Source organism: Vigna umbellata, chromosome 2 (genome assembly GCF_029865625.1).
Source record: "Vigna umbellata cultivar VRB3 chromosome 2, Vumbellata_1.0, whole genome shotgun sequence".
NCBI lineage: Eukaryota > Viridiplantae > Streptophyta > Magnoliopsida > Fabales > Fabaceae > Vigna > Vigna umbellata.
The window spans coordinates 40003774-40016774 of record NC_142166.1 but is presented as its reverse complement, the minus strand read 5'-3'; the positions used below and the strand labels follow the sequence as shown (position 1 = coordinate 40016774).

At 32.0% G+C, this 13001-nt stretch overlaps 1 protein-coding gene across 2 annotated transcripts; it reads left to right on the top strand.

Moving 5' to 3' along the window:
- The first annotated feature begins 5326 nt into the window (after positions 1-5326).
- LOC148203980 (uncharacterized) lies at positions 5327-11836 on the top strand. Of its 2 annotated transcripts, XM_088106786.1 has the most exons (8): positions 5327-5622; positions 5878-5925; positions 5995-6041; positions 10892-10958; positions 11046-11089; positions 11301-11358; positions 11445-11491; positions 11626-11836. In XM_088106786.1, coding segments are annotated over exons 1-8 (384 nt in total). In that variant the 5' UTR covers positions 5327-5550; the 3' UTR covers positions 11627-11836. The 2 variants fall into 2 exon arrangements, with proteins under 2 accessions (XP_087962912.1, XP_087962911.1); XM_088106785.1 differs by having other exon boundaries at positions 5330-5622; positions 11445-11836.
- The last annotated feature ends 1165 nt before the right edge of the window (positions 11837-13001 follow it).

Sequence of the window (13001 nt, the reverse complement as noted above, 5' to 3'; positions counted from 1 at the left end):
TTCGTTTTATCATTAAAACACTAAAACTTAAAACGAATACAAAATTTTGAGATAACTTTTGTGTTTTGGTTTAGGATAAATTATTGGTAAAAAAATATTATTCTTATTAAAAAAGTTTATGAGCATTTATGATTTGACAGGGTCGTCTAAACTAGATTTCTTCCAAAGGCAATTATACAGCAACACAAATGGTTATGAGAATCAGCCATCACCTCTCTAAATATGAGCGAGTTTAAGGTTTGTGAATGAAACAAGTTCTTAGCATGGTGGATGACCTCTTATTCATTTATTTTAGTTTAGGTAAAAAAAATAAAAAAACAAAAGTATAAAATTTTAAATTTTTGTTTCATTTTGTTACAAATTTTTTTATGCATAAATGATATCTCTCGGTTGGTGACCAATTACTTTCCACATAAAAGAGTTCTAAAGTAGATTTTATCGCTTTCAATTAACTTTTTTTATTCAATCATATTAAATTTCTTAACCATATTTAAAGAATTCAATACTTTACTAATATTAGTGAGACATTTTAGAACTCACATTTTGTTTCGAAACTCAAAATTTCTTTTACTCTTTTATTTTTTATTGCTTACACACATACATACACTTTTATTTTAATTTTTATACTTCACAACCATGTTATATCTCCACACACTCCATGCATCCTTTTATAATACTAGAAATGGTTGTTATTCCAACAATCCTAAACCATTTTCTATTTTAACAACCAAAACTACTTCCTATTATAACAACCAAAACCACTTTCTATTACAACAACTAACTAGTGAAGACACTAAAGTTTATTCATTGTACTTGATTTAATGTCTAACATTGTCTTCCTTAAATAAAATTTTTACTAGTTCAAGCATTTTCTCTAACTTGTAAAATAACTTAGTTTTTAGTGTCATTGTAAAAATATCAATAACTTGTTCTTCAATGTGACAATATTTAATCACTACTTCTTTCTTGGTTATCGATTCTCAGATTTTGTGAAACTAAATATCTATGTGTTTTGATCATCTATGAAATATTGGATTTTTGCATAATGCAATTACTGACTTGTTACCACAAAATATCATTGTGGAAATATCTTGCTTCTGATGCGTCACTTCAAGAATTCTTTTTAACCATATTGTTTAAGTTGTACAGCTAGTTGTTGTCATGTATTTTGCTTTGGTTGCTGAAGAGCAACAACATGTTGTTTCTTTGAAGACCACAATATTGCTCCTTTTCCTAGATAAAATGCATATCCTGATGTGTTTTTTTTTCAACATTTCCTACCTAATCTCTATTTGTACATCCGACAAGCTTCATATCATTAGTGTTAGTATAAAAGATTCCTTCGGTCAGAGTACCTTTGATATATATGAGAATTCTCTTTGCTCCTTGCAAATGACATGCCCATGGCTTTTTCATGAATCTGCTAAACAATCCTACTCTAAAGACAATGTTTGGTCTAGTAGCAATATAATATTTAAGACATCCAATCAAGCTCTTGTGTATGTTGAATTAATTCTCCTTTCATCACTATCATTTTTTAGTTTCAACTTCTCTTCAACTGATGTTGAGATTGACTTTGAATTTTGCATCTTAAATTTCTTCAAAACATCAATAACATAACTTTTTTGAGATATGGAAATTCCACCATCCTGCTAAATGACCTCAATGCCAAGAAAATATGACACGAGGCCTAAATCTATCATCTCAAAACATTTAATCATGGCCTCTATGAATTTTGTAATCATTTTTAGATTATTGTCAGTAAAAATCATATCATCGACATAAAGACACACACTAAGAATATTATCAAGGTCAACATATTTGGATTAAAAAGTATGTTGAAATATATATCTTTGAAATCCATTTTGCACAAAGTAAGAATCAATCTTCTTATACCATGCTTTGGCGTCTACTTTAAGCTATACAATGCCTTCTTTAATATGTAGACTTTATTTTCTTTGTCTTCAATCTCATATCTTGCAAGTTGTTCAACACACTTATTTTTCCAAAGTATCATTAAGAAAGCTGACTTAACATCCATTTGATGAATTTTCCAATTATTTTGAGTTGAGAGATAATCATACGAATTGTATCTAATCTTGCCACATGAGCAAATACCTCAAAATAATCAATATCTGGTTTTTGTTTGTACCTTTTTGCTACTAACATTACTTTGAAGTGATCAATTTCTCCATTTATACTTAATTATGTACATCTACTTTACTCTAATTGGCCTTTTGTTTGCTGATAAGTCTATCAGCTCCTACATTTGATTTTTTATAATGGCATGAATTTCTTCATTCATTGCTTTCCTCCAATGTTGATTATTTGAATCTTTTTCAAATGTTATAGGCTCACAATTTGCAAATAAAGTAAAATTGATAATTTCTTATAAGATGAATCACTTTCCCACAACATAGTCCTCTAATATGGCTGGTAGTCTTTGTTGCCTTTATAGTATGCTTGATGTTTTTGACTAATCAAGTGTTAGATCTATATGTTTGTTCTGCTCTTCATAACTTTCTAGAATTTTTGCTTTGGAAGACCAATCCCACTTTCCTTCTTCATTAAATGCCATGTCTCTTTTAATGACTATTTTCTTTGTCATTCGATTGTAGAACTTTGTAGGCCTTTGAGTTAGTACTGTAACCAATGAATATGCAATTCTTTCCTTTGTCATTAAGCTTCTTTTTGAGTGGATATGGTACATGGAGATATGCTATACATCCAAATTTTGAGGTGTCAAATTGAGGGCCTTCTTCCATTCCAAGCTTCTTTTGGTGTTTTATCACAAAACACTCTTTGTTGGACACATGTTCAAAATATACACATTAGTAGAAACAACTTTTACTCAAAATTATCTGGGAAATTGTTTAGCTTTAAGCATGCATCTCACCATGTCCATGATGGTTCTATTCATTTTTTTGCCACTCCATTTTGTTGAGGAGTGTATCTGGTTAACAATTGATGTTGAATCCCATGGTAGTTAAAGAAATATGCATAAGCAAGATGCTCTTGGCCTTTGTATGTCCTTAATGCTTTAATCTTGTAACCATTTTATTTCCCCACAAATTCCTTAAACGACTTAAAGGCATCACATGTATGAATGTAATGAAAGAACAAACTGAGTATCCGATCTTTAATATCAATTTCTCAACTCTTTCCTCAATTTATCTCCTTATTTTTTTTCTTTACTTAATGTGAAGATAATTTTATAACTAAAGACAAAACTTTAATAATTTTGATAATTTTATAAACCAACTTGATTTTATTTTAGTTTTATTATAACTTATCATAATAATTTATATTTTATCAAAACACATTTAAAATTATTATAATATAAACGAATCATATAATAAAATTAATTCTAACGAAAATTATTATTATTAAGCATAATCATATGTGTACCAATTTTATAAATATTTATAAATTATTTAAATTTTAAAATAGTAATTGAAAGAGTAAAATTGGAAATTCAAAATGTATATATAGTTATAAATAAAATAAAGGGTTAAATATGTTTTTAATCCTTACACTATCAAGCGAATTTGATTTTAGTCCCTTTCAAAGTAAGCTACATTTTGATCCTTCAAAACCAAACATTTTGATCCTTCAAAACCAACAGCGTTAAAAAGAAGCTGAGTTGGCTAACGGTGGAGTGACACATCAATTTTTTTTTTCTGTCACTCCTGAGCATCTCCTTCAACCCTTCTCCACAAAACCCTAATTTCCCTTAGCCTCAAGCCGCAGTTAATGCCGCACTGCCAACACAATGTCGCGCCGGCGGGCCACCATGTTGTCGTGAAGCCGCCATCACAGAAACCCTAGTTGCCGCCATCCTCCATCACGCACCTCCACCATCAGCACCCAGACGCGAGCAACCTCATCGCGCCACCACCCAACGCGAGCAGTAACATTAGGAGTTCAATCTCTCCGCCACCACTCTCCCTTCATCATCACGAGGCCGCCACCAAAACCTCATCATCCTCCAAGCTCGCATCGGACCACCACCATGCGCAACCATTCGTCGTCATCGCGAGCCTCCACAACCATAATCATCAGAATCGCAACGCCGCAAGCAACGCCGTCGAACATCCAAACGACGAAGCTCCTCGCGACTTTCTCCTCTTGACCTGGAAGACAAAACCCAAAAAACGCAGCAGCCCAAAAACCCCAAATAAAACCTAGAACATAAACCCTAACGCATGCTTTCAGCTCGCGCAATCTCCACAATGCCTCACCACCTCCATCCGCGACGCCATTAAACCTGTAAGCAGACCTTAAATAAGAACCTCCAACATGCTACTACAGGAAAGAAATTCCAGCGCGTTTCTCCTTCACGACAACAACCCTCGTGGGTGCCAAGGCCTTTGCCGCCAGGGTGATTCTGGCCACGGGATTCGTCCACATGCTCTCTGATGCCACCGAAGCGCTCCTCTGTATGTAGTCCCTCTGGGTTGGCATTGTGTTGGCAGTGCGACATTGACGGCGGTTTGCGGCTGAGGGGGAGAAGGGTTGAAGGAGATGCTGACATGGCAAGAGTGACAGAAAAAAAATTGATGTGGAGTTAGCCAGCTCAGCTTTTTTTTAACGCCGTTGGTTTTGGAGGACGAAAAATTATGATTTCTTTAAGGAGAATGATCAAAATGTAGCTTACTTTGAAAGAGAGATTAAAAACAAATTTGTTTGATAGTTTAAGGATTAAAAACATATTTAACCCTAAAATAAATTATAGTTATTAAAATAAAAAATATTATAAGTATTAATGTGTAAATAATATTACGAAAAATTATTTTAATTTAGGAAAAATAGTTACTATAATGATAAAAGAGTAAATAATTCTTTTTTATTTTTTATAATGAAAATAGTTATTTGAATTAAAAAAATAGTTACTGAAATGAAAAAACTGAAAAATATTTTTTTTTGTTGTAAATAATTATTTAAATTTAAAAAATAATAATTAGAAAGTATATTTTTTTATATATAGTTATAGATTATTAGTATAATTTTATTTATTATTACTATTATTAGTATAAAATAATGAAAAAATTCATAATTAATTAGCAGTATCCCATAATCGATTATGTATTAAATAATACTTTAAAATATTTATTGGTTTTAATAGTATATTTTATAAATCTAGAATTCCGGTTTTATTTTTAAAAACGTCGTAAAAGAAGAAATGAATATTTAAATTTTAGAATGAATATTAATCACAAGTGTATCCATTAAAAAAAAACACATTTTTACTCTGGCTCACAAACTATAAATTAAAATATATTTGGTGGGGTTTATAAATTTTGACCTTTAATTTTAATTTTTAAAATAGGCCCAAAGTTGGTAGCAAAGAGTAAGACTGAAGTTGCACATTTTCTCCCATTTCTTCTCTCTCAACAGGAACAACAAAAACCTCGCCTCTCCGCTCCGGCATTACAGGCGGCGATCTCATCTTCCTCTCCTTTGAAACCGATTCTCTAAAGTAGTTCTTTGAGATAACGGCAACGACTGTGAGACTCTTTTGATCAGTGTGAGTTTGACCTATCAGCGCCGATGTCAATGAATATGGAAAGCTCCACTTCTCAATTTCCAGTGTCTCAACTCAATTTCTCTCGGGAAATCAATGTATGCATGCGCGAGTGTCCGTTTCCTGCAGCTCTTAGTAGCCAGCAACTAATTTTTAACTCCTTTCCTTTGATTTTATAATTATAGAAGATGGAATGAAATTTTAAACACAAATATTCATTTCATGTTCTAAATTCCCCAAGCCAATGTTAGGGGTTCAAATTTAGCTGTTTAATATATATTTTTTAATGTTGATAATTAATACTAATGCTGAAATGTTGGACTTATGTTGAGAAGTTACTTGCTTGCTTGCAGGGGAATGAAACGGAGATTATTATTTCGAGATACGAAGATCATTTTCTGGTGAGTGCTGATGGAGTTGTTTTCTATGTTTTTATGGTGATTGTGCTTACTTTTCTGGCTGCTTATCAGGTTATTGCTACCCAAATAGGAACCATGGGGACAATAGTGTATGCCAGGTCTGCATGTGACTTCTGTGAAATATCATTGATTTTATTTATATTTCTTGACCAGTAAAATCGTAAGCAACTAATACTGAGAATAAATATTACTACTGATACTAAAGAGAATTCCACATCAAGACCTTGTTATATAGAGGTTTATGAGATATCATTGCCTTTGTTAGACTCAGTCACTCAGGTCACCTTTGATTAGAAAAGCCATCCCCTGATGCGCAATAGACATGTAGAGATCTCTAATTTACTTTTTTGAACCTGTGGCTTCTAACTATGCCACCCCTAAAAGTTCGATCCACTCCTCCCAACCTAGACAAGTCAATCTCCTTCAGGATCACTTAAAGAAACCAATAACTTGAATTTTTGACAGCATCCTCGGGGGAAATTTTTTGTGTCCATCCCATAATCTACTCTTAATGAAGTTGTCGTGAATACATTTTATCCCAATTACTTTACTAACTCCCAAGCAATGAAGTATGACTTGCCCCGCTATCTATCATGATTTGATGATGCTTTATAGTTCTCAGTTGTGTAATTTCCCCTGCTGAAAAGACAGATAATTTGAGTATCTAACATGTAAATACAATTGGTGCACCTTCGCACAGAGTTTCTCCTTCCTGAGAATTGGTCTTTTCAATCACTTGTCTTCCTCCAATTTTTCATCACCTGCCAAAATAGTAACCATGATACTTTTTTTGGACATCTGTGTCTTCAGCTAAATGGATGACCTGAAAGTGAAAACGGTTGCCCTCATTGCTTCTTCTTCATTCGTAATTAAGCACTAATAGTATAAGACTTCGTAGTTGAGTGTGCTGCTGCTGTATTTCCTCCACACAGTCTTTTTCTGAATGATTGATTGATTGGGACAGTAGTATTCTTGAAAAGGCGTGAGAATTCATTCCTTGAATCAGGCTTGGTAAGCCACTATAGCTTCCCTAATGGATCCCAGTTTGAGTTGTAATTCCTCTTTCACTTGAGTTATGTTAAAGATTTGAAATCAAAACCAAGGTTGTCCAAACCTGACCAGTCACTGAACTGGTGAAGGCATGAGTTTAAATTCAGAGTTTCAACCGAGGTTCAACTGGGATAGAGTCCAGTATAGTAAATATTAGTTATAATATTTTAAATATAATAGTACTATATATAAAGTAGTATTAATTATAACGGATGACGTAAATAAATTTATAAAATTTTAATTTGAACTTCACTTAAAAGTTTCGTAAGACATAACATATTATAAAAGTAAGTTATATATGAGAGTAAACAAATCTAATACATCATATTTAATTTTGAAAAATAACATAAAATACATTAGAAACTGCAAGTCTCTTAAGAAAAAACAAATACAACAAAAAACATGTTTTTAGAGCCAACTGTTTGAATCTCTCAACTTGCTGGTTTTCCCTATTTTTTCTGGTTTTTGGCCTGTTCAACCAGTTTTATCTTGGTTAAAAAGAAATTCAGTTTTTAGGAAACTTTGGACTGGAGCCTGGTCTGGTTCCCAGCTCAACTCGGTGAACCAGCTGGTCTGGTCCAGTTTTGACAACAATGATCAAAACATTGTATTGAGATTTGGTGGCACACAACTTCTCTTTGATATCTTAGGCTAGATGTATGGACTTTGTAGTATTATTAAGATTGTGTTCATACTTGGCATTGCATTTGTGCACATTCATCCTCCCAGGAAATATATCTGTTTTTCCTTCTGGACATCCAATATCCGCACCAGAAATATTTTGAAATCTTTGTAGATATATCATTGGCATTTCTTCATTATTGCTAAGTTGGTTGCCTTTCATACATGCAGCTAAAATGTCCTTCCCCAAATCAATGCACTCCCGATCCTTGCCTCTAAATGCAACCTACCCCTACTCTTTTGGCTTCTGCTGTCACACCTCAAAAAATTTCTCTGTACTAGCAATCCAAATCATAAGGTTGCCCGCCATTGAGATTGGTCAATTTAATTTTTCTCTCAGCTTTATCCTTTTATTCAGCCACAAGTTTGGTGTCTTAGGAGTCAGTTGTTCATCAACCTTCTCCTCGTCCAATATTCATTCTGCTGCCATTCAGACTTCCAAGTCTCCCAACATAGAGAATGTGATTGGAACCCATTTTCGCTGGGTTGTCCATAAGATTTTCCAAAGCCTCTGTCCTCAGGTTCATGTTCTGGTAGGTCAGATGATTTGCTTCACTATGATTAATCTCCTGCAGCAGTAGGAAGATACAGGGAGTAGGGGAAGAAACACATCAGAATAGAGAGGGAAGAGAATCAGAAGAGAGAGATAAAATCTTTCATTCCTCTCCTCCTATGCGAAATGAGATCTATTAGATGTAGTTTGTTGCGGCTAACCAACAATAAGGAAAAAGACAAATTTGCATACATCACTGCTCCCTATTTGCTATCCATTTTATCCTTACGTTTATCCTCATAAGTAGCATAATCTCCCATCCAAATGGGCTTTTTATTCTTTCTATTGGGCTTCTCATAGCCTTGTTTGTTATGGTATTGTTCCTCTCCTTTATGGATTGAATCCATTCCTTCTTGGATCTCTTCATCATAAATAATTTCATCCCCTTTCAGGTGGACAAATACATTGTCTGTGAGGTGTAAATGGGGATAATCTTGCAACAAGTCACCCAAAAGTAGATCTGTCAATTTAGCTTCCCTCACATGGTTTGGCCTTAACCCACATGGGCTAAAGCCGAAAAAACTCATAAGGCCAAAAAGTCCCCCACTGAAAAAGCTCACGGGGCCAAAATACCCGCAAAAGCCCGGTGGGCCAAGATCAACTTATTAGCCTTCTTTTTAGAAAAAATATTCATTTTGAATAAAAAAAATGCAATTAACTCCTAGTCTATCATAAATATGAGTGTTTTTAATTTGTCAAAGAACTATGTACAAACATTTTAATCATACTAACGTAAATTTTGTAAGAGGTTTCAATAAAATTGGTTGCTTGCTTATATAAGAAAATTACACAACAACATAAGACAGTGAAATCCTTGACTAGCTAAATATATTTAATTTTCCTTCACAAGCTAAACATATTTTTAAAGTAGATAATCATTTAATTTTGTTGTGCGAAAAATTCATTTAGATAGGAATCAAAACTAAATAAGACATCTCAATTTGAAAATTTAAAAGGATGAATTTATGAATAATAAGTTTATAGATTTTTTTTATTATATGTTGTTTATTTTTTCTTTTTTTTTAATTTATGACTTAAATTCTACCAATTATTTATTTCTCTTTAATAATCAATACACACACACACACACACACACACACACACACACACACACATATATATATATATATATATATATATATATATAATAAATATACATTTAGTAATTATAAAAAAACTTTAGTGTGAATTTTATTAGAATTAATCCAATATTCTCACATTTTAGTTGGACTTCATGTTTCTTTTGTTGTGTTTGGAACTTTATCAAAATGTAATGCTTTATTAAATGCTATTTCTTCTTTAAGAAATTGATAAAATTAATAAATAGATTATAGTCAATAACTATATTAAATTATATATTATATATTTTTTATTTAATAACATACTAATAAGTATGATATAAAAATATTGATTTAAATATAATAAAATTACAACATAGACTATCTAATAAAATATATAATTTTATATGTATATATAAATGATATTATTTCTAAGAGAGTCAAACTCATCTTAACATGATCCTAACCTACTTGGGAGGGGCTTTGGGGCTAAGGCTTTTTTTTAGCCCCCACTTGAAAGGGTCTCCTAAAAGGGGTTTTTCAAGGATGGGTTAGGACTGACTCATGAACCTTAGGTCAAGTTGATAACTCTACCCAAAAGCTCTCAGGTGAGTCTTCAGGAAAGAGATCTTGCCACTGAACCAAAACATACTCTCTTGGTGGGTTACCTTCAGCTTTGGAAGCCACTACTGCTGTAGGTACCACTTTAGGTTGGTTATCAACAGAGAGAGAGAGAGGGTAGCTGCAGCTCTTGCAGATCACACCATCTCCACAGAAGGCTGAAGCTTATGAGAATTAATTACACAAGTGATCCAAACTCTCGAGCAACAATACTACCTCTCAAAACTCTTGGGCTATAACAATGACATTCAGTACTAAGCTGTGGTTTTCAGTAAAGTTGCAAATGCACTCAATGAAAGCACCAAATGATGTGCTTGATTGATTAATCACCTGCAGCAGTTGGAAAATAAAAGGGAGTAGAGGAAGAAACACAACAGAATAGAGATGGAAGAGAATCAGAAGAGATAAAATCTTTGATTCCTCTCCTTTGTAAAAGAAGATCTATTATAGATATAGTTTCTGGTGCCTAACAAAAAGACAAATTTGCATAGATCGGTGTTTCCTATTTGCTACCCGTTTTATCTTTACGCTTATCTTCATAAGTAACATAATCTCCCATCCTAATGGGCTTTTTCTTCTTTCTATTGGGCTTGTCATAGCCTTGTTTGTTATGGTATTGTTCCTCTTCATAGATTGAATTCATACCTTCTTGGGTCTCCTCAACATGAATCATATCGTCAGACCTATCTTGTTATAAACCCAAGATAAAGTTCTTAAATCTTAGGAAAAAAATTAAGAGATAAAGAAGAGAGAAAGAGAAGAAACTACCGTGTAATGGTTTATTGAATCACAAAGATCTCCAACTCATTGGACACCCCTTTTGACAACTAACAAACTAAAGTTGTTAAAAGAACTAGGACTTTAGATAAATCCTTGTTTATTTGTCAGCTTAAAATTATGTATCATCATGTACATTCAAATCAATGATATGTTTCAATAAGAAAGGATTGCTCACACAGTTGCATATATGACTTTTCAACGCCAGAAAGGAAGAAGGGGTGTCCATCAATCCAACATTCAACGTTTCTGTTATATTTGGCAAACGGGATGAGGTATGCTTACCTATGTCGGAAAGTATTTGTTATCCTTGATCTTTTCTGTCATATTGTGCTTCTTATTCACGGAATGTATTGATGCAGCCAATGTTAGTAGCATGTGCACGTCAGCTGATTGAGCAAATGAGGTAGGTATTCTTTGGTTCCAGAAAATCTCGAACTTTTTTAGATTTTATTACGCATCTGAACTGTTCCACTTTTCCTCAAAAATTAATCTGGGTTTCATATATCTTAAAAGAGATATTTCAAATTGTTAATATATGAGCCTTTTATTGTTCATGTATAATGGAATAATTTGATTTCGGAAATCATGTTGACTCTCCAATTCTTGATTTGCAGTTTGTCTGGCTCCTCCAGGCCATTGGTCCTCTCGCTTGGTCTTAAAGACCATTCGGTGGTATGTTTTACTACTTTGCTCTTCCTCACGCAAAAAGGAAAAGAATCAACAAATAAATAACCATACATATTTCAATCAATATGCAGGAGACGTTGAAAGGCATTGTTTCTGCTGTGACGGACAATAGCATGTGGTAAGAAATTGCTGATGAAAAAATATCAAGTGATTGGATTTCTACCAAGTGGGCATTCTACAAAAAAGAAAAAGTGATTGGATTTTAATGTCAAGTTTTAAAATATATAATATTTGTTATTATATATATTGCAGATACTATAAGTGTAGAGAGACAATGTTGAACTAATGACCGGAGTAGGAAACGGGAGAGGAAAAGTAGATTTTTAAGATCACAATCTTCATATTGGTTTCATGTTTTCAAATTAAAAACGTTTAATTGCCTCCCCATTAAATGTCATTAAATTACATGTCATTGTTAAAATGGTAGAAATAAAAGGATACTGATTTGAATTGTTTTTTTTAATTAAGTACAAAACACCGGGATTGAGAGAAATTCAAATGTTTATTCTTCTATAAATTTGGTAATATCTGTTTTAAAATTGGACAGTTATCTGAAACACTGAATCAAGTTTCAGTGATTGAACTAAGGTAAATTGATGTTAGTAAAATTATTATATAATATTATCAGTATTTGTATTCTTTTATTTACTATTTTTGAATAAATGAGAATGAGGATGAAAGTTGTTTGGTTCTATATATATTGATGCTGATAGAAAGGAGGGGAATGATGATTTTATTCATTCCACCCACGAGCAGAAAGATATTGAAAATTTGGTCATTTACAATTTTATGCTGCCAATTGCTATAAATAGTGGTGCAATTATTTAGTAGTTTTCAGCTCTCGTCTTCTTTAAATTTCAGGATATATGATATTTTTCCAATAACAATCTTAATTTAATTAATATGAAAAGAGAAAAATTATTCTGTAATAATGATACATAAATATATATTGAAATAAAAAACTGAAAAAGAAATAATAAGTAAAGTAAATCTCTTAAAATTGCATTCAAAATAGAAAAAAGTAGTTTTTTTACTTGGCTTAGGCAAATAAACCTTAAAAGACCATTATAAAGGAGCATAAAGAATATCTTTAAATTGTAATAATATATTTGTAGAAATAAATATATTTTAACTTTGTCGTCAAATATATTTTAATTATATACTTCATAACTTGTGTGTTTAATTTTGTTGTTTTTCATTGATTGCGCATTGTGAGTATAGTTTTCTGCTTGAGAATATTAATATATAATATTAAATTAATAAATATTATATCGAATACGGAATTGTTAAAATTAAACAATTTAAATATTTAACTTTTTATACTTAATTAATACAAAGAGACTATGTTTCATCTTTAATTTGATGGCGGTAGATTTAATGTCACCATGTCGCGTGTACTTATATAAAACAATCTTGAAGTTCTGTAATTTAAATATAATATTTAACTCGCATATTTTAACAAGTTTTAAAAAAATTCTTAAAGGAGATAGAACACCGCTTTATATAAAAATATTGAAATTAAAAAAATTATTATGCGATTCATGCATTATTATTTTTGGCAACCGTATAAAAGTTTTCAAGAGGAAAATAAATTAATTTATTATTATCATTATATTATATTTTATATG